Below are 25,952 nucleotides of genomic sequence, written 5' to 3'. Positions count from 1 at the left end.
GGTAAGGAGAGTGGGGGAATCTATCAAATAGTGCACCTCTTAACTTTGTACAGTACTAATGCAATTAGATGTGTAATTTAGTTTGTGTGTTTCTTGTTTGAAGACCAATAGTGTAATAATCAGGTTCTCTTCTTTATAAGTGTGTTATTCTATTTGTGTGATATAGAATTTGTGCAATTTAGTTTTATTTGTGTGTTTTTTGTTAGTAATAGTGTAATAGTGTAATAATTCAATTCTTTTTTTTATTTTGTATTTATATACTACAATTTGTTACTTATTTTTGATATTTATGAGTCTTATTTTTGTATATATATATTTATATAGTTTTAAATGTTATGATTATTTATTTGTGATGTTCCTAATGTCTGAATATAAACTACAGTGTGGTGCTTTGGTGGGGGGGGGGCTGATTTGTTCTCCCAGGGAGCAATACAGGCCAGAACCGCCACCGACCGTTATAGAGCAACTAATGTATTGTTCAGTGTTGTGTAGTGGCTTTGATGGCAAGCATCTAAAAAAAAAATGGGGGAGCTTGCCCCACCAAGATTTACATGCTAAAATCGCCACTGGATAAAACATAGCCTATATCAGCTCTATAAAGGCAATGTTCCCACGGTGGCAGAGGCTGCGTTCACGATAAACGCTGCATATCGGCTCAAACGAAAATTACCTTTACATTTCTTGTGCGCAATCTGTAACTCTTCAGCGATACAGATTGAATACAGACCTACATTGGTGTACTGACATCGACATAAAGAAAAGTAAAGACTAAACCATTGAACCAAAGAGATTGTATTAATTAACGTGGAAATGTTACTCGTGCAGAATAAATATTGTCTCTGAGCAAACTAGTCAAATTACTTTTTTTATTTTTTATTTGTTTTATACATACTGTATTGTGAAACCGTTTCTTTGTTTTTGTTTTTTATATACTGACAAAAACCAAATTGTGTATACTATGATTTTCCTTCTTTTGACAAAATGTTAGATTGTATTCCAAAAAGATTTTCATATTATCGCACTGCGTTGTATTAAATGCACCTAATTTAGTTGTTTTGTCTTGTATACTAATTCATATTTGATTCCAAGCGGTTACTGATTTTTAAGCCTTGCAAGATTGTTTCTCTTTTCTACCCTAAACAGTCGTCCCAGTCCCATCCAGTGTTTTTTGTCATCATGTACGTAGCTCCTACTCCATCTGTTTGAAACACGGAACTACTGTAGGAGGTGAATGGGTAGGGTCGTGATGAGCACATTTCAACTCCGGTGACTCCTTGGTGAAGTTTGGCGCCGGCGTCAGAGAATTACACCGAGTCTGGTGGTTGTTGTTGTTTTATCGGGACTAATCATGTTGCCATTGGGGACACTGCGTAAACGCATCGAGCCAGTGGTCCTATGTGCTCAAATAGCAAGCGCGTTTTTCGACACCGGCTTGCAGATGGTAGTAAAAGAGCAATGCGCCATTGCGACTGATGCGCTGAATCCAATCCCCAACGAGGACAGCCGGCAGAAAGCTATGTCCAACTTTTACATGATATATAATATGCTGTCCAAGTTCGTTCCGATCCTACCAGCCATTATCTTAGCCAGGGTAAGTCAGTGCACAGCAATATTTTCGATTGGAATTTTAACACACACACACAATGTTAAATGTGGAAATAAAATGTGAATCGAAATTGTGTTAAACTAACAAGCAAATTCCGATTTAAAAGGTGGGATTTTCTTTCTTCATTTTTATCTCCATTGTAATTTCAGAAAATGTCCATAATATATCTAGGGGTTTAAAGTGAAATGATAGTGTTTGACAGTATTACTTACCCCGACAGTATTGTGATTGGCGGTGATATTCGCCTATTGATTTCTCCGGCCAGGGCAGCATCTTTTGTCAAACTGGGAAAGCCCTTCTGACTCTGTGGCTGTGTTATCTAGTGAAAATTGCTCATTTCCTGGTTGCTAAAATTCTACTCTATTCGCTCAATACATCGACAGCCTAGTTTTGCACTATCACAGGGGTCTGAAACTCCTGGTTTGCAGGCCGCATCAGCAAGTCACATTATGATGGCTTGCAAAGTGTTATATATTTCCTATTGGAATCCAGCCAGAGTTAAGATAGCCAACAATTGGATCTTTTAAATACGTGCGGCTGCAGTTAGAATGACTGCCAAGGTAGGGAAGATTGATAAATGAGACCGCATAAACCATCTAAACTGGAACAACTGTCTCAATAACGGGCGAAGTAAGTCCAACCACTTACAGATTGTTTTAATTTAGAAACGTTTATGTTACTTATCTTTTTGTAGTGTAATATCAATTAATCAATCAATGTGCAGAAACATAGATTAAAATTAAAATAACGATTCTATAAAGAAACCTGAAACAAAGTATGATGATAATGATGAGACCCCTCCCATATTTTTTTCACCCAAAGAATTAACGGAAATGAACTCAACGCAGTCGAGTAACAACAACAAAACTTAATGTATTCACTGCAGGGGGTTTAAATTTCAATCCCACTGGTGTTAAATCCCACTAGAATCAACACTCAGATATACCACTGGTGTTAAATCCACTAGAATCAACACTCAGATATACCACTGGTGTTAAATCCACTAGAATCAACACTCAGAAATAACACTTTTTGCCTCAACACCGAGATTTTAACAGCCACAAATTTGCTGTGTAGACTTTGTGTTTTGAAATCCTTGACAGTCTTTACTATACCCTATTGTTGTAACCTACACAAATTGCTGAAGCAACTATAAGTATTTTATTTAGGTCTGATGAAATGCTTTCATTTATTAATTTGTTAATTCATTAATTTGTTCATTCATTGAAAAGGTAGGGGACCTGGGGTACCGGAAGATCCCCATCGTTATCCCTCTGGTGGGTTACCTGGTCTCCAGAGTGGTCTTACTCCTGGTCATAGTGATGGAGCTCCCGGTACAGGCTATGTTCGGCGGGGTGGTGGTCCACGGACTCAGCGGCGGGTTTTGCTCCTACTGGGCCGGGGTCATGGCCCTGGTGTCGCTCACCTCCTCCAAGGAGGACCGCTCTCTCCACATGATGCAGATGGAGCTGGTCTATGGCATAGCTGGACTTATAGGTAGTTTGGTGTCTGGGCACCTCTTCCAGTTGTACAGTGTAGATTTTAAACAGGGGACTCTGTTAGTGAGCCTGAGTGTCTTCCTCTACTTTGTGTGTCTCATCTACACAATTTTTATCTTTCTAATGCCAACCGTGTCGCCAAGCGCACAAGAGCGCAACGAGACCAATGGTATCGACACGCCATATTCCAAGAATATTCTGAACATTCTGCTTCTTTTTGCGGGTGGGATTCTATATGACGTGGCGGTGGGAGGAGGCATGGAGATACTGATGACCTTTGAGATGAAGGAGCCACTAAACTGGAACGCCACCCAGGTGAGTTGAAATGCATTAGATTTTTGGGGGTTAAAATATGTGTGTGTGTGTGTGTGTGTGTGTGTGTGTGTGTGTGGATTTGTAGCCTGAGTACTGGTCTGTTGTGTCATCATGCCACTCCTGACACTGTCATGCCAAACATGTTTACAACAAGGAGTTGGAAAGATAGAAGCAAAAGATCTAGACCCAGGCTAGTGCATTTGGTCCCAGAGAGTAACATTTGAAAACATTCATTATAACACATTTCCAAACCAGCGCCCTCTATTGCAGAGTTGTGAGACTATTAATTTATAGCGGGCTCTGGTTAAACACATCAACAGGTAGGCTACGGTAACGCCGCCGGGTTCCTGGTCTTCCTGACGAGCTTCCTGGGTGTCATGGTAATGTCCAGATGGGTGAGTGACGTCACCCTCATCATCATCGGCATGGTGTCCTTCGCTGCCGGGATCTACTTCATGGCCTTCGTCACGGCAACGTACATGTTCTATCTGGGTAAGAGGAAGTTCATCATGACTGGTTTGATTTCAGACAATATTACAATGTAACACACAGGGTCCACAGTGAATGACAAGGCTCCTCTTTATTACAGTTAAAACCAGGTTAAACACACACACAGAGAGAGAGAGAGACAGACAGAGAGAGAGCGAGAGAGAGAGAGAGACAGAGACAGAGAGACACACACAGAGAGACAGAGAGAGAGAGAGAGATAGAGACAGAGAGACAGACACAGCGAGAGAAAAACACAGAGAGAGACACAAAGTTTTGAAACTTCTGTATGTGTAACGTTTACTGTTAATTTTTATTCTTTATTTCACTTTTGTATATTATCTACCTCACTTGCTTTGGCAATGTTAACATATGTTTCCCATGCCAATAAAGCCCCTTGTATTGAATTGAGAGACACACAGAGAGAGAGAGAGAGAGAGAGTGACAGAGAGAGAGAGACACAGAGAGAGAGACACAGAGAGAGAGACACAGAGAGAGACAGAGACACAGAGAGACAGAGAGACACAGACCCAGAGAGAGAGAGACAGAGACAGCACAGTACAACAGCAAGCAGCTGAAACTAATTGAGGAGTCCATAAACACAAACAACTTCTGGCAAAATTGGAAAAAATAAAATAAAATCAAAACAAGAGGAATTAGCGATACAAAATGGTGACATATGGACAACCCATTTTAAAACACTCTACAACACCGTTCAAATTGACACAAACGCAGAACAACGCCAAATTCATGAGAAGTTGAATGGATTAGAAACAGCTATAAAGGACAATCAAAATCCATTGGACTCCCCAATTACTGACCAGGAGCTCTATAAGAAACTTCAGGCCCTCAAATGTAAAAAAAGCATAGGGACCTGGTGGCATCCTGAATGAGATGCTCAAACTTACTAGTGCAAAATTTCAATTGGCTATATTAAAACTGTTTAATTTGATCCTGAGTGTAGGTTATTTCCCTGACATCTGGAATCAAGGACTCATAACCCCAATCTTTAAGAACGGAGACAAATTTGACCCTAACAATTACAGAGGCATTTGTGTGAACAGTAACCTGGGGAAGGTCTTCTGTAGTATTATAAATGTAAGAGTTCTAAACTTCCTTAATAAGCACGATGTCTTGAGTAAAAGCCAAATTGGATTTATACAATAACATCGCACAACTGATCATATTTACACCCTACACACCCTGATAGATGAACATGTCCACCAAAATAATACCAAAATATACACTTGCTTTATTGACTTCCAAAAAGCATTTGATTCTATTTGGCATATAGGACTGTTCTACAAAGTTATTGAAAGTGGTGTAGGGGGTAAAACATATGACATAATTAAATCAATGTATACTGGCAATACGTGCAGCATTAAAATTGGCAAGAAAAGAACAGAATTCTTTAACCAGGGGCGGGGCCAGGGTTGCAATCTGAGCCCTGCACTCTTCAATATTTACATCAACGAATTGGCCACTATTCTAGAGAAATCCTCAGCCCCTGGTGTTAGTCTCCACAATTCAGAAGTTAAATGCCTACTCTTCGCAGATGACCTATGCCTGCTGTTACCCACAGCACATGGCCTACAGCAGAGCCTGGACCTGCTAGAGCAGTACTGCCAGACCTGGGCCCTGGCAGTAAACCCCAAAAATACTAAAATAATGATTTTCCAGAGAAGATCCAGATCTCAGGGAATTAGACCAAAGTTCTCAATTGGTACAAAATATATAGAGTACTGTACACACTACAATTACTGAGGTTTAAAAATAAGCTCAACTGGACACCTTAATGATCCAGTGAATGAACTGAGACAGAAAGCACGCAGGGCATTCTACCCCATTAAAAAGCAAATTCAAATTGAAATACCTATTAAAATTTGGCTAAAAGTAATTGAATAAGTAATTGAATATGTCAATTGCACTTTATGGCAGCGAGGTGTGGGGTCCACTTGCAAAACAAGATTTCATCAAATGGGACAAACACCCCATTGAAACCCTGCATGCAGAGTTCTGTAAGATTCTCCTACATGTCCAGAGGAAAACTACAAACAATGCATGCAGGGCAGAATTAGGCCAATATCCACTAATAATAAAAACACAAAAAAGAGCAATTCAGTTTTGGAAACATCTAAAATACAGTAACATTACCAAGCCCTGCAATGCCAAGAGCTGAGCAAAGAAAAGAGTCCCCTCATCCAGCTGGTCCTGGGGCTGAGTTCACAAACCTGTTCTACTAACACACTGAAGCCTCAGGACCAGAACATTCAATCAATCAGAATAAACCAAATTACAACACAGTCAAAACAAAACTACATTGCTTATTGGGAAACACAAGCACAAACACAAAGCAAAATGCAGTGCTATCTGGCCCTAAATCGACAGTACACCGTGGCTAAATATTTGACCATAGTTACTGATCAAAATCTTAGAAAAACCTTGACAAATACAGGCTCAGTGAGCACAGCCTTGCCATTGAGAAGAGTAGACACAGGAAAACCTGGCTCCCTGTAGAGGAAAGGCTGTGCAGCCACTGCACAACAGCAGAACCTGAGACGGAGCTGCATTTCCTGACAAAATGTAAAAAATATAAAACAATTAGAGATTGTCATTTTCCCAAATTTGAAACCCTTATTAAAGGTTTAAAGACCTCTCTGATGAGAGTAGGCTACCCATCCTGTTGGGGGAGGACGCAGAGAGCTGTGGGTTGGCAGCGCACTACATTGCTGCCTGCCATAAGTTGAGGGACAGTGTCTGACAGACCAATCAACCTGCACATGTCCTCTACTGTATGATTATTGTTATTTTTGAATGTATGGTTATTTTGACCCTTGGTTATTGTTGTTACTGTTGTCCCATTGACAATTTTGATTCTCATTTTTATTTATTTTTATATTGTAAATATCCAAAATAAGCTTTGGCAATATGTACATTGTTACGTCATGCCAATAAAGCGAATTGAATTGAATTGACAGAGAGAGAGAGACAGACAGAGAGAGAGAGAGACAGAGAGAGAGACACAGAGAGACAGACGCAGAGAGTGTGAGAGAGAGAGAGAGAGACACAGAGAGAAAGACACAGAGAGTAAGAGAGAGAGAGAGACAGAGAGAATGACACACAGAGAGAGAGACACAGAGAGAGAGGAGAGAGACACAGAGACAAAGAAACAGAGAGAGAGCTAGAGAGCGAGAAGGAGCGAGACATCAATGATTTGCGTAACCTGTAAACCTTGACAGAGATGAGGAAGTGAAACACTGCCCAGCATGTCTGAAAGCATAGTTTTAAAAGGAAGCGTCACCTTATTTATTTAAAAACGAGTCTTATCTTCACACTGTAAAGTCTCTCTCAGCCCCTTCAAATTGTGGACTGTATTATTAGTGGAGAGGCTAGAAGAGGAACTCGCCTGGGGACTTGAGTCAACAGAATTGTGGTTACACCCTTCACACACTCACTCACTGCTTTCTTACAAAACTCCACAGCAGACAGAATATAATATAATAGACAGCTGACAGAATATAATATAATAGACAGCTGACAGAATATAATATAATAGACAGCTGACAGAATATAATATAATATAATAGACAGCTGACAGAATATAATATAATAGACAGCTGACAGAATATAATATAATAGACAGCTGACAGAATATAATATAATATAATAGACAGCTGATAGAATATAATATAATATAATAGACAGCTGACAGAATATAATATAATAGACAGCTGATAGAATATAATAATATAATAGACAGCTGACAGATATAATATAATATAATAGACAGCTGACAGAATATAATAATATAATAGACAGCTGATAGAATATAATATAATATAATAGACAGCTGACAGAATATAATATAATATAATAGACAGCTGACAGAATATAATATAATAGACAGCTGACAGAATATAATATAATATAATAGACAGCTGACAGAATATAATATAATATAATAGACAGCTGATAGAATATAATATAATATAATAGACAGCTGACAGAATATAATATAATATAATAGACAGCTGACAGAATATAATATAATATAATAGACAGCTGATAGAATATAACATAATATAATAGACAGCTGACAGAATATAATATAATATAATAGACAGCTGACAGAATATAATATAATAGACAGCTGACAGAATATAATATAATATAATAGACAGCTGACAGAATATAATATAATAGACAGCTGACAGAATATAATATAATATAATAGACAGCTGATAGAATATAATATAATATAATAGACAGCTGACAGAATATAATATAATATAATAGACAGCTGACAGAATATAATATAATAGACAGCTGACAGAATATAATATAATAGACAGCTGATAGAATATAATATAATATAATAGACAGCTGATAGAATAGAATATAATAGACAGCTGACAGAATATAATATAATATAATAGACAGCTGACAGAATATAATATATATAATAGACAGCTGACAGAATAATATATAGACAGCTGACAGAATATAAGATAATATAATAGACAGCTGACAGAATATAATATAATTAATAGACAGCTGACAGAATTAATATAATATACTATGACAGCTGACAGAATATAATATAATATATAGACAGCTGACAGAATATAATATAATATAATAGACAGCTGACAGACTATAATATATATAATAGACAGCGACAGAATATAATATAATATAATAGACAGCTGACAGAATATAATATAATATAATAGACCAGCTGACAGAATATAATATAATATAATATAATGCCAGCTGACAGAATATAATATAATAATAGGACAGCTGACAGAATAGAACTAGAATATAATTAATAATAATAGACCGCTGACAGAATATAATATAATAGACCGCAGACAGAATATACTATTAATATACTATAATAGACAGCTGACAGAATATAATGTAATATAATAGACAGCTGACAGAATATAATATAATAGACAGCTGCCAGAATATAATATATAATATAATAGACACGCTGACAGAATATAATAATCTATATAGACAGCTGACAGAATAATATAATATATAGACAGCTGTCAGAAATAATATAATATAATAGACAGCTGACAGAATATAATGTAATAGACAGCTGACAGAATAATATAATATAATATAATAGACAGCTGACAGAATATAATATAATATAATCGACAGCTGACAGAATATAATATAATCTATAGACAGCTGACAGAATATAATAAAATAGACAGCTGACAGAATATAATATAATAGACAGCTGACAGAATATAATATAATATACAGCTGACAGAATATAATATAATATAATAGACAGCTGACAGAATATAATATAATAGACAGCTGACAGAATATAATATAATTGAAAGCTGACAGCATATAATATAATATAATAGACAGCTGATAGAATATAATATAATATAATAGACAGCTGACAGAATAAATATAATAGGGACAGCTGACAGAATATACTATAATAGACAGCTGATAGAATATAATATAATATAATAGACAGCTGACAGAATATAATATAATATAATAGGACAGCTGATAGAATATAATATAATAGGACAGCTGACAGAATATAATATAATAGACAGCTGACAGATATATCATATAATAGACAGCTGATAGAATATATATAATAATAGACAGCTGATAGAATATAATATAATATAATAGACAGCTGATAGAATATAATATAATATAATAGACAGCTGACAGAATATAATAAATATAATAGGACAGCTGACAGGAATATAATATAATATAATAGACAGCTGACAGAATATAATATAATATAATAGACAGCTGCAGAATATAATATAATATCATAGATAGCTGACAGATATAATATAATATACTAGACAGCTGACAGAATATAATATAATATAATAGACAGCTGACAGAATATAATATAATATAATAGACAGCTGACTAGAATATAATATAATATAATAGACAGCTGATAGAATATAATATAATATAATAGACAGCTGACAGAATATAATATAACATAATAGACAGCTGACAGAATATATATAATAATAGACAGCTGACAGAATATAATAATAATAGACAGCTGACCAGAATATAATAATAACTAGGACAGCTGACAGAATATAATATAATATAATAGACAGTGACAGAATATAAATAATATAGTAGACAGCTGACAGAATATAATATAATATAGTAGACAGCTGACCAGAACTTAATATAATAGACAGCTGACAGAATATAATATAATATAATAGACAGCTGACAGAATATAATATAATATAATAGACAGCTGACAGAATATAATATAATATAATAGACAACTGACAGAATATAATATAATATAATAGACAGCTGACAGAATATAATATAATAGACAGCTGATAGAATATAATATAATAGACAGCTGACAGAATATAATATAATAGACAGCTGACAGAATATAATATAATATACAGCTGACAGAATAAATTAATAGACAGCTGACAGAATATAATATATATAATAGACAGCTGACAGAATATAATATAATATACAGCTGACAGAATATAATATAATATAATAGACAGCTGACAGGAATATTAATATAATGAGAAGTGACAGAAATAATATAATAAAGACAGCTGACAGAATATAATATAATATAATAGACAGCTGTGACAGAATATAATATAATAGACAGCTGATAGAATATAATATAATATAATAGACAGCTGACAGAAATAATATAATATAATAGACAGCTGACGAATATAATAATATAGACAGCTGACAGAATATATATAATATAATAGACAGCTGACAGAATATAATTAATATAATAGACAGCTGACAGAATATAATATATATAATAGACAGCTGACAGAATATAATATAATAGACAGCTGACAGAATATAATATAATATAATAGACAGCTGACAGATATAATCAAATAATAGGACAGCTGACAGAATATAATATAATAGACAGCTGATAGATAATATAATAGACAGCTGACAGAATATAATATAATATACAGCTGATAGAATATAATATAATAGACAGCTGACAGAATATAATATAATAGACAGCTGACAGAATGTAATATAACATAATAGACAGCTGACAGAATATAATATAATATAATAGACAGCTGACAGAATATAATATAATATAATAGATAGCTGACATAATATAATATAATATAATAGACAGCTGACAGAATATAATATAATATAATAGACAGCTGACAGAATATAATATAATATAATAGACAGCTGATAGAATATAATATAATATAATAGACAGCTGACAGAATATAATATAATAGACAGCTGACAGAATATAATATAATAGACAGCTGATAGAATATAATATAATATAATAGACAGCTGACAGAATATAATATAATATAATAGACAGCTGATAGAATATAATATAATAGACAGCTGACAGAATATAATATAATAGACAGCTGACAGAATATAATATAATAGACAGCTGATAGAATATAATATAATATAATAGACAGCTGATAGAATATAATATAATATAATAGACAGCTGACAGAATATAATATAATATAATATAATAGACAGCTTACAGAATATAATATATATAATAGACAGCTGACAGAATATAATATAATATAATAGACAGCTGACAGAATAATATAATATAATAGACAGCTGACAGAATATAATATAATATCATAGATAGCTGACAGAATATAATATAATATAATAGACAGCTGACAGAATATAATATAATATAATAGACAGCTGACAGAATATAATATAATATAATAGACAGCTGATAGAATATAATATAATATAATAGACAGCTGATAGAATATAATATAATATAATAGACAGCTGACAGAATATAATATAACATAATAGACAGCTGACAGAATATAATATAATAGACAGCTGACAGAATATAATATAATATAATAGACAGCTGACAGAATATAATATAATATAATAGACAGCTGACAGAATATAATATAATATAGTAGACAGCTGACAGAATATAATATAATATAGTAGACAGCTGACAGAATATAATATAATAGACAGCTGACAGAATATAATATAATATAATAGACAGCTGACAGAATATAATATAATATAATAGACAGCTGACAGAATATAATATAATATAATAGACAACTGACAGAATATAATATAATATAATAGACAGCTGACAGAATATAATATAATAGACAGCTGACAGAATATAATATAATAGACAGCTGATAGAATATAATATAATAGACAGCTGACAGAATATAATATAATAGACAGCTGACAGAATATAATATAATAGACAGCTGGTAGAATATAATATAATAGACAGCTGACAGAATATAATATAATATAATAGACAGCTGACAGAATATAATATAATATACAGCTGACAGAATATAATATAATATAATAGACAGCTGACAGAATATAATATAATAGACAGCTGACAGAATATAATATAATATAATAGACAGCTGACAGAATATAATATAATATAATAGACAGCTGACAGAATATAATATAATAGACAGCTGATAGAATATAATATAATATAATAGACAGCTGACAGAATATAATATAATATAATAGACAGCTGACAGAATATAATATAATAGACAGCTGACAGAATATAATATAATATAATAGACAGCTGACAGAATATAATATAATATAATAGACAGCTGATAGAATATAATATAATATAATAGACAGCTGACAGAATATAATCTAATATAATAGACAGCTGACAGAATATAATATAATAGACAGCTGATAGAATATAATATAATAGACAGCTGACAGAATATAATATAATATACAGCTGATAGAATATAATATAATAGACAGCTGACAGAATATAATATAATAGACAGCTGACAGAATGTAATATAACATAATAGACAGCTGACAGAATATAATATAATAGACAGCTGACAGAATATAATATAATATAATAGATAGCTGACAGAATATAATATAATATAATATAATAGACAGCTGACAGAATATAATATAATATAATAGACAGCTGACAGAATATAATATAATATAATAGACAGCTGACAGAATATAATATAATAGACAGCTGACAGAATATAATATAATAGACAGCAGACAGAATATAATATAATATAATAGACAGCTGACAGAATATAATGTAATATATAGACAGCTGGACAGAAATATAATATAATAGACAGCTGACAGATATAATATAATATAATAGACAGCTGACAGAATATAATATAATATAATAGACAGCTGACAGAATATAATATAATAGACAGCTGACAGAATATAATATAATATAATAGACAGCTGACAGAATATAATATAATATAATAGACAGCTGACAGAATATAATATAATATAATATAATAGACAGCTGACAGAATATAATATAATATAATAGACAGCTGACAGAATATAATATAATAGACAGCTGACAGAATATAATATAATAGACAGCTGTCAGAATATAATATAATATACAGCTGACAGAATATAATATAATATAATAGACAGCTGACAGAATATAATATAATAGACAGCTGACAGAATATAATATAATATAATAGACAGCTGACAGAATAATAAATATAATAGACAGATGATAGAATATAATATAACATAATAGACAGCTGACAGAATAATATAATATAATAGACAGCTGACAGAATATAATATAATATAATAGACAGCTGACAGAATATAATATAATAGACAGCTGACAGAATAAATATAATAGCAGCTGACAGAATATAATATAATATAATAGACAGCTGATAGAATATAATATAACATAATAGACAGCTGACAGAATAATATAATATAATAGACAGCTGACAGAATATAATATAATAAATAGACAGCTGACAGAATATAATATAATAGACAGCTGACAGAATATAATATAATATAAATAATAGACAGCTGACAGAATATAATATATAATAGACAGCTTATAGAATATAATATAATAGACAGCTGACAGAATATAATTAATAGACAGCTGACAGAATAGAATATAATAGACAGCTGATAGAATATAATATAATATAATAGACAGCTGATAGAATATAATAATATAATAGGAACAGCTGATAGAATATAATATAATATAATAGACAGCTGACAGAATATAATATAATATATAGACAGCTGACAGAATATAATATAATATAATAGACAGCTGACAGAATATAATATAATATAATAGACAGCTGACAGAATATAATATAATATCATAGATAGCTGACAGAATATAATATAATATAATAGACAGCTGACAGAATATAATATAATATAATAGACAGCTGACAGAATATAATATAATATAATAGACAGCTGATAGAATATAATATAATAGACAGCTGATAGAATATAATATAATATAATAGACAGCTGACAGAATATAATATAACATAATAGACAGCTGACAGAATATAATATAATAGACAGCTGACAGAATATAATATAATATAATATAATAGACAGCTGACAGAATATAATATAATATAATAGACAGCTGACAGAATATAATATAATATAGTAGACAGCTGACAGAATATAATATAATATAGTAGACAGCTGACAGAATATAATATAATAGACAGCTGACAGAATATAATATAATATAATAGACAGCTGACAGAATATAATATAATATAATAGACAGCTGACAGAATAATATAGTATAATAGGACAACTGACAGAATATAATATAATATAATAGACAGCTGACAGAATATATTATAATAGACAGCTGATAGAATATAATATAATAGACAGCTGACAGAATATAATATAATAGACAGCTGACAGAATATAATATATATAATAGACAGCTGACAGAATATAATATAATATAATAGACAGCTGATAGAATATAATATAATATAATAGACAGCTGACAGAATATTATAATATAATAGACAGCTGACAGAATATAATAATATAATAGACAGCTGACAGAATATAATATAATATAATAGACAGCTGACAGAATATAATATAATATCATAGATAGCTGACAGAATATAATATAATATAATAGACAGCTGACAGAATATAATATAATATAATAGACAGCTGACAGAATATAATATAATAGACAGCTGACAGAATATAATATAATATAATAGACAGCTGACAGAATATATATAATATAATAGACAGCTGACAGAATAAATAATATCATAGATAGCTGACAGAATATAATATAATATAATAGACAGCTGACAGAATAAATATAATATAATAGACAGCTGACAGAATATAATATAATATAATAGGACAGCTGATAGAATATAATATAATAGACAGCTGATAGAATTATAATATACTATATAGACAAGCTGACAGAATATAATATAACATATAGACAGCTGACAGAATATAATATAATAGGACAGCTGACAGAATATAATATAATATAATAGACAGCTGACAGAATATAATATAATATAATAGACAGCTGACAGAATATAATATAATATAGTAGACAGCTGACAGAATATAATATAATATAGTAGACAGCTGACAGAATATAATATAATAGACAGCTGACAGAATATAATATAATATAATAGACAGCTGACAGAATATAATATAATATAATAGACAGCTGACAGAATATAATATAATATAATAGACAACTGACAGAATATAATATAATATAATAGACAGCTGACAGAATATATTATAATAGACAGCTGATAGAATATAATATAATAGACAGCTGACAGAATATAATATAATAGACAGCTGACAGAATATAATATAATAGACAGCTGACAGAATATAATATAATATAATATAATAGACAGCTGACAGAATATAATATAATATAATATAATAGACAGCTGACAGAATATAATCTAATATAATAGACAGCTGACAGAATATAATATAATAGACAGCTGATAGAATGTAATATAATAGACAGCTGACAGAATATAATATAATATACAGCTGATAGAATATAATATAATAGACAGCTGACAGAATATAATATAATAGACAGCTGACAGAATGTAATATAATATAATAGACAGCTGAAAGAATATAATATAATATAATAGACAGCTGACAGAATATAATATAATATAATAGATAGCTGACAGAATATAATATAATATAATAGACAGCTGACAGAATATAATATAATATAATAGACAGCTGACAGAATATAATATAATATAATAGACAGCTGACAGAATATAATATAATAGACAGCTGACAGAATATAATATAATAGACAGCTGACAGAATATAATATAATAGACAGCAGACAGAATATAATATAATATAATAGACAGCTGACAGAATATAATGTAATATAATAGACAGCTGACAGAATATAATATAATAGACAGCTGACAGAATATAATATAATATAATAGACAGCTGACAGAATATAATATAATATAATAGACAGCTGACAGAATATAATATAATATAATAGACAGCTGACAGAATATAATATAATAGACAGCTGACAGAATATAATATAATATAATAGACAGCTGACAGAATATAATATAATATAATAGACAGCTGATAGAATATAATATAACATAATAGACAGCTGACAGAATATAATATAATAGACAGCTGACAGAATATAATATAATATAATAGACAGCTGACAGAATATAATATAATAGACAGCTGACAGAATATAATATAATAGACAGCTGACAGAATATAATATAATATAATAGACAGCTGATAGAATATAATATAACATAATAGACAGCTGACAGAATATAATATAATATAATAGACAGCTGACAGAATATAATATAATATAATAGACAGCTGACAGAATATAATATAATAGACAGCTGACAGAATATAATATAATAGACAGCTGACAGAATATAATATAATATAATAGACAGCTGATAGAATATAATATAATAGACAGCTGACAGAATATAATATAATAGACAGCTGACAGAATATAATATAATAGACAGCTGATAGAATATAATATAATATAATAGACAGCTGACAGAATATAATATAATATAATAGACAGCTGACAGAATATAATATAATATAATAGACAGCTTATAGAATATAATATAATAGACAGCTGACAGAATATAATATAATATAATAGACAGCTGACAGAATATAATATAATATAGTAGACAGCTGACAGAATATAATATAATATAGTAGACAGCTGATAGAATATAATATAATATAATAGACAGCTGACAGAATATAATCTAATATAATAGACAGCTGACAGAATATAATATAATAGACAGCTGATAGAATATAATATAATAGACAGCTGACAGAATATAATAATATACAGCTGATAGAAATAATATAATAGACAGCTGACAGAATATAAATAATAGACAGCTGACAGAATGTAATATAACATAATAGACAGCTGACAGAATATAATATAATAGACAGCTGACAGAATATAATATAATATAATAGATAGCTGACAGAATATAATATAATATAATATAATAGACAGCTGACAGAATATAATATAATATAATAGACAGCTGACAGAATATAATATAATAGACAGCTGACAGAATATAATATAATAGACAGCTGACAGAATAAATATAATAGACAGCTGACAGAATATAATATAAATAATAGACAGCTGACAGAATATAATGTAAATAATAGACAGCTGACAGAATAATAATATAATAGACAGCTGACAGAAATATATAATATAATAGACAGCTGACAGAATATAATATATAATAGACAGCTGACAGAATATAATATAATATAATAGACAGCTGACAGAATATATAATATAATAGACAGCTGACAGAATATAATATAATATGATATAATAGACAGCTGACAGAATATAATATAATATAATAGACAGCTGACAGAATATAATATAATAGACAGCTGACAGAATATAATATAATAGACAGCTGTCAGAATATAATATAATATACAGCTGACAGAATATAATATAATATAATAGACAGCTGACAGAATATAATATAATAGACAGCTGACAGAATATAATATAATATAATAGACAGCTGACAGAATATAATATAATATAATAGACAGCTGATAGAATATAATATAACATAATAGACAGCTGACAGAATATAATATAATATAATAGACAGCTGACAGAATATAATATAATATAATAGACAGCTGACAGAATAAATAATAGACAGCTGACAGAATATAATATAATAGACAGCTGACAGAATATAATATAATATAATAGACAGCTGATAGAATATAATATAACATAATAGACAGCTGACAGAATATAATATAATATAATAGACAGCTGACAGAATATAATATAATATAATAGACAGCTGACAGAATATAATATAATAGACAGCTGACAGAATATAATATAATATAATATAATAGACAGCTGACAGAATATAATATAATATAATAGACAGCTTATAGAATATAATATAATAGACAGCTGACAGAATATAATATAATAGACAGCTGACAGAATATAATATAATAGACAGCTGATAGAATATAATATAATATAATAGACAGCTGATAGAATATAATATAATATAATAGACAGCTGATAGAATATAATATAATATAATAGACAGCTGACAGAATATAATATAATATAATAGACAGCTGACAGAATATAATATAATATAATAGACAGCTGACAGAATATAATATAATATAATAGACAGCTGACAGAATATAATATAATATCATAGATAGCTGACAGAATATAATATAATATAATAGACAGCTGACAGAATATAATATAATATAATAGACAGCTGACAGAATATAATATAATATAATAGACAGCTGATAGAATATAATATAATATAATAGACAGCTGACAGAATATAATATAACATAATAGACAGCTGACAGAATATAATATAATAGACAGCTGACAGAATATAATATAATATAATATAATAGACAGCTGACAGAATATAATATAATATAATAGACAGCTGACAGAATATAATATAATATAGTAGACAGCTGACAGAATATAATATAATATAGTAGACAGCTGACAGAATATAATATAATAGACAGCTGACAGAATATAATATAATATAATAGACAGCTGACAGAATATAATATAATATAATAGACAGCTGACAGAATATAATATAATAGACAACTGACAGAATATAATATAATATAATAGGACAACTGACAGAATAATATAATATAATAGACAGCTGATCAGAATATAATATAATAGACAGCTGACAGAATATAATATAATAGACAGCTGACAGAATATAATATAATAGACAGCTGACAGAATATATATAATATAATATATAGACAAGCTGACAGAAATAATAATATAATATAATAGACAGCTGACAGAATATAATATAATAGAGAGCTGATAGAATGTAATATAATAGACAGCTGACAGAATATAATATAATATACAGCTGATAGAATATAATATAATAGACAGCTGACAGAATATAATATAATAGACAGCTGACAGAATGTAATATAATATAATAGACAGCTGAAAGAATGTAATATAATATAATAGACAGCTGACAGAATATAATATAATATAATAGATAGCTGACAGAATATAATATCATATAATATAATAGACAGCTGACAGAATATAATATAATATAATAGACAGCTGACAGAATATAATATAATATAATAGACAGCTGACAGAATATAATATAATAGACAGCTGACAGAATATAATATAATAGACAGCAGACAGAATATAATATAATATAATAGACAGCTGACAGAATATAATGTAATATAATAGACAGCTGACAGAATATAATATAATAGACAGCTGACAGAATATAATATAATATAATAGACAGCTGACAGAATATAATATAATATAATAGACAGCTGACAGAATATAATATAATATAATAGACAGCTGACAGAATATAATATAATATAATAGACAGCTGACAGAATATAATATAATATAATAGACAGCTGACAGAATATAATATAATATAATAGACAGCTGACAGAATATAATATAATATAATAGACAGCTGACAGAATATAATATAATAGACAGCTGACAGAATATAATATAATAGACAGCTGTCAGAATATAATATAATATACAGCTGACAGAATATAATATATATATACAGCTGACAGAATAAATATAATGAGACAGCTGACAGGAATAATTAATATAATAGACAGCTGACAGAATATAATATAATATAATAGACAGCTGACAGAATATAATATAATAGACAGCTGATAGAATATAATATAACATAATAGACAGCTGACAGAATATAATATAATAGACAGCTGACAGAATATAATAATAATAGGACAGCTGACAGAATATAATATAATAGACAGCTGACAATAGAATATAATATAATAGGACAGCTGACAGAATATAATATAATATAATAGACAGCTGATAGAATATAATATAACATAATAGACAGCTGACAGAATATAATATAATATAATAGACAGCTGACAGAATATAATATAATATAATAGACAGCTGACAGAATATAATATAATATAATATAATAGACAGCTGACAGAATATATATAATATAATAGACAGCTTATAGAATATAATATAATAGACAGCTGACAGAATATAATATAATAGACAGCTGACAGAATATAATATAATAGACAGCTGATAGAATATAATATAATATAATAGACAGCTGATAGAATATAATATAATATAATAGACAGCTGACTAGAATATAATATAATATAATAGACAGCTGACAGAATATAATATAATATAATAGACAGCTGACAGAATATAATATAATATAATAGACAGCTGACAGAATATAATATAATATAATAGACAGCTGACAGAATATAATATAATATCATAGATAGCTGACAGAATATAATATAATAGACAGCTGACAGAATATAATATAATATAATAGACAGCTGACAGAATATAATATAATATAATAGACAGCTGATAGAATATAATATAATAGACAGCTGATAGAATATAATATAATATAATAGACAGCTGACAGAATATAATATAACATAATAGACAGCTGACAGAATATAATATAATAGACAGCTGACAGAATATAATATAATATAATAGACAGCTGACAGAATATAATATAATATAATAGACAGCTGACAGAATATAATATAATATAGTAGACAGCTGACAGAATATAATATATATAGTAGACAGCTGACAGAATATAAATATAATAGACAGCTGACAGAATATAATATAATATAATAGACAGCTGACAGAATATAATATAATATAATAGACAGCTGACAGAATATAATATAATATAATAGACAACTGACAGAATATAATATAATATAATAGACAGCTGACAGAATATATTATAATAGACAGCTGATAGAATATAATATAATAGACAGCTGACAGAATATAATATAATAGACAGCTGACAGAATATAATATAATAGACAGCTGACAGAATATAATATAATATAATATAATAGACAGCTGACAGAATATAATATAATATAATATAATAGACAGCTGACAGAATATAATATAATATACAGCTGACAGAATATAATATAATATAATAGACAGCTGACAGAATATAATATAATATAATAGACAGCTGACAGAATATAATATAATATAATAGACAGCTGACAGAATATAATATAATAGACAGCTGATAGAATATAATATAATATAATAGACAGCTGACAGAATATAATATAATAGACAGCTGACAGAATATAATATAATAGACAGCTGACAGAATATAATATAATATAATAGACAGCTGACAGAATATAATATAATATAATAGACAGCTGATATAATATAATATAATAGACAGCTGACAGAATATAATATAATATAATAGACAGCTGACAGAATATAATATAATAGACAGCTGATAGAATATAATATAATAGACAGCTGACAGAATATAATATAATATACAGCTGATAGAATATAATATAATAGACAGCTGACAGAATGTAATATAATATAATAGACAGCTGACAGAATATAATATAATAGACAGCTGACAGAATATAATATAATAGATAGCTGACAGAATATAAATAATATAATAGACAGCTGACAGAATATAATGTAATATAATAGACAGCTGACAGAATATAATATAATATAATAGACAGCTGACAGAATATAATATAATATACAGCTGACAGAATATAATATAATAGACAGCTGACAGAATATAATATAATATTCAGCTGACAGAATATAATAGACAGCTGACAGAATATAATATAATATAATATAATAGACAGCTGACAGAATATAATATAATATAATAGACAGCTGACAGAATATAATATAATAGACAGCTGACAGAATATAATATAATATAATATAATAGACAGCTGACAGAATATAATATAATATAATATAATAGACAGCTGACAGAATATAATATAATATAATAGACAGCAGACAGAATATAATATAATATAATAGATTGCTGACAGAATATAATATAATAGACAGCAGACAGAATATAATATAATATACAGCTGACAGAATATAATATAATATAATAGACAGCTGACAGAATATAATATAATATAATAGACAGCTGACAGAATATAATATAATATAATAGACAGCTGACAGAATATAATATAACATAATAGACAGCTGACAGAATATAATATAATATAATAGACAGCTGACAGAATATAATATAATATAATAGACAGCTGACAGAATATAATATAATATAATAGACATTTGACAGAATATAATATAATATAATAGACAGCTGACAGAATATAATATAATAGACAGCTGATAGAATATAATATAATAGACAGCTGACAGAATATAATATAATAGACAGCTGACAGAATATAATATAATAGACAGCTGACAGAATATAATATAATATAATAGACAGCTGATAGAATATAATATAACATAATAGACAGCTGACAGAATATAATATAATATAATAGACAGCTGACAGAATATAATATAATATAATAGACAGCTGACAGAATATAATATAATAGACAGCTGACAGAATATAATATAATATAATATAATAGACAGCTGACAGAATATAATATAATATAATAGACAGCTGATAGAATATAATATAATAGACAGCTGACAGAATATAATATAATAGACAGCTGACAGAATATAATATAATAGACAGCTGATAGAATATAATATAATATAATAGACAGCTGATAGAATATAATATAATATAATAGACAGCTGATAGAATATAATATAATATAATAGACAGCTGACAGAATATAATATAATATAATAGACAGCTGAGCCTGACAGAATATAATAATATAATAGACAGCTGACAGAATATCATATAATATCATAGATAGCTGACCAGAATATACATATAATAATAATAGACAGTGACAGAATTAATATAATATAATAGACAGCTGACAGAATATAATATAATATAATAGACAGCTGATAGAATATAATATAATAGACAGCTGATAGAATATAATATAATATAATAGACAGCTGACAGAATATAATATAACATAATAGACAGCTGACAGAATATAATATAATAGACAGCTGACAGAATATAATATAATATAATAGACATCTGACAGAATATAATATAATATAATAGACAGCTGACAGAATATAATATAATATAGTAGACAGCTGACAGAATATAATATAATATAGTAGACAGCTGACAGAATATAATATAATAGACAGCTGACAGAATATAATATAATATAATAGACAGCTGACAGAATATAATATAATATAATAGGACAGCTGACAGAATATAATTAATATAATAGACAACTGACAGATATAATATATATAATAGACAGCTGACAGAATATATTATAATAGACAGCTGATAGAATATAAATAATAGACCGCTGACAGAATATATATAATAGACAGCTGACAGAATATATATAATAGACAGCTGACAGAATATAATATAATATAATATAATAGACAGCTGACAGAATATAATATAATATAATATAATAGACAGCGACAGAAATATAATATAAATATACAGCTGACAGAATATAATATAATATATAGGACAGCTGACAGAATATAATATATATAATAGACAGCTGACAGAATATAATATAATAGACCGCTGACAGATATAATATAATATAATAGACAGCTGACAGAATATAAATATAATATAATAGACAGCTGACAGAATATAATATAATAGCAGCTGATAGGAAATATATATAATATAATAGACAGCTGACAGAATAATATAATAGACAGCTGACAGAATAGACAGCTGACAGAATATATATAATAGACAGCTGACCGAATATAATATAATATAATAGGACAGCTGACCAGAATATAAATATAATATAATAGTGACAGCTGATATAATAATATAATAGACAGCTGACAGAATATAATATAATATAATAGACAGCTGACAGAATATAATATAATAGACAGCTGATAGAATATAATATAATAGACAGCTGACAGAATATAATATAATATACAGCTGATAGAATATAATATAATAGACAGCTGACAGAATGTAATATAATATAATAGACAGCTGACAGAATATAATATAATAGACAGCTGACAGAATATAATATAATAGATAGCTGACAGAATATAAATAATATAATAGACAGCTGACAGAATATAATGTAATATAATAGACAGCTGACAGAATATAATATAATATAATAGACAGCTGACAGAATATAATATAATATACAGCTGACAGAATATAATATAATAGACAGCTGACAGAATATAATATAATATTCAGCTGACAGAATATAATAGACAGCTGACAGAATATAATATAATATAATATAATAGACAGCTGACAGAATATAATATAATATAATAGACAGCTGACAGAATATAATATAATAGACAGCTGACAGAATATAATATAATATAATATAATAGACAGCTGACAGAATATAATATAATATAATATAATAGACAGCTGACAGAATATAATATAATATAATAGACAGCAGACAGAATATAATATAATATAATAGATTGCTGACAGAATATAATATAATAGACAGCAGACAGAATATAATATAATATACAGCTGACAGAATATAATATAATATAATAGACAGCTGACAGAATATAATATAATATAATAGACAGCTGACAGAATATAATATAATATAATAGACAGCTGACAGAATATAATATAACATAATAGACAGCTGACAGAATATAATATAATATAATAGACAGCTGACAGAATATAATATAATATAATAGACAGCTGACAGAATATAATATAATATAATAGACATTTGACAGAATATAATATAATATAATAGACAGCTGACAGAATATAATATAATAGACAGCTGATAGAATATAATATAATATAATAGACAGCTGACAGAATATAATATAACATAATAGACAGCAGACAGAATATAATATAATATAATAGACAGCTGACAGAATATAATATAATAGACAGCTGACAGAATATAATATAATAGACAGCTGACAGAATATAATATAATATAATAGACAGCTGACAGAATATAATATAATAGACAGCTGATAGAATATAATATAATATAATATAATAGACAGCTGACAGAATATAATATAATATAATAGACAGCTGATAGAATATAATATAATAGACAGCTGACAGAATATAATATAATAGACAGCTGATAGAATATAATATAATATAATATACAGCTGACAGAATATAATATAATATAATAGACAGCTGACAGAATATAATATAATAGACAGATGATAGAATATAATATAATATAATAGACAGCTGACAGAATATAATATAATAGACAGCAGACAGAATATAATATAATATAATATAATAGACAGCTGACAGAATATAATATAATATAATAGACAGCTGATAGAATATAATATAATAGACAGCTGACAGAATATAATATAATAGACAGCTGACAGAATATAACATAATAGACAGCTGACAGAATATAATATAATATAATAGACAGCTGAC

The 25,952-nt window shown here is 28.5% G+C and overlaps 1 protein-coding gene across 2 annotated transcripts in view; it reads left to right on the top strand.

Annotated features, from left to right (window-relative positions):
* The first annotated feature begins 1,181 nt into the window (after positions 1-1,181).
* LOC115160191 (thymic stromal cotransporter homolog) overlaps positions 1,182-25,952 on the top strand; it is a 33,399-nt gene continuing 8,628 nt past the window's right edge. The window contains exons 1-3 of one of the 2 annotated variants that reach the window (XM_029710573.1): positions 1,182-1,591; positions 2,839-3,420; positions 3,741-3,912. In XM_029710573.1, the coding sequence (XP_029566433.1) occupies positions 1,349-1,591; positions 2,839-3,420; positions 3,741-3,912 (997 nt within the window). In that variant the 5' untranslated portion in view covers positions 1,182-1,348. The remainder of the gene's footprint in view (positions 1,592-2,838; positions 3,421-3,740; positions 3,913-25,952) is intronic. The other variant, XM_029710574.1, reaches the window with a different exon arrangement.

The sequence above is a fragment of the Salmo trutta genome, chromosome 23 (assembly GCF_901001165.1).
Source record: "Salmo trutta chromosome 23, fSalTru1.1, whole genome shotgun sequence".
NCBI lineage: Eukaryota > Metazoa > Chordata > Actinopteri > Salmoniformes > Salmonidae > Salmo > Salmo trutta.
Note: the sequence above shows the minus strand (reverse complement) of the source record. Positions and strands in the feature narration are given on the sequence as shown.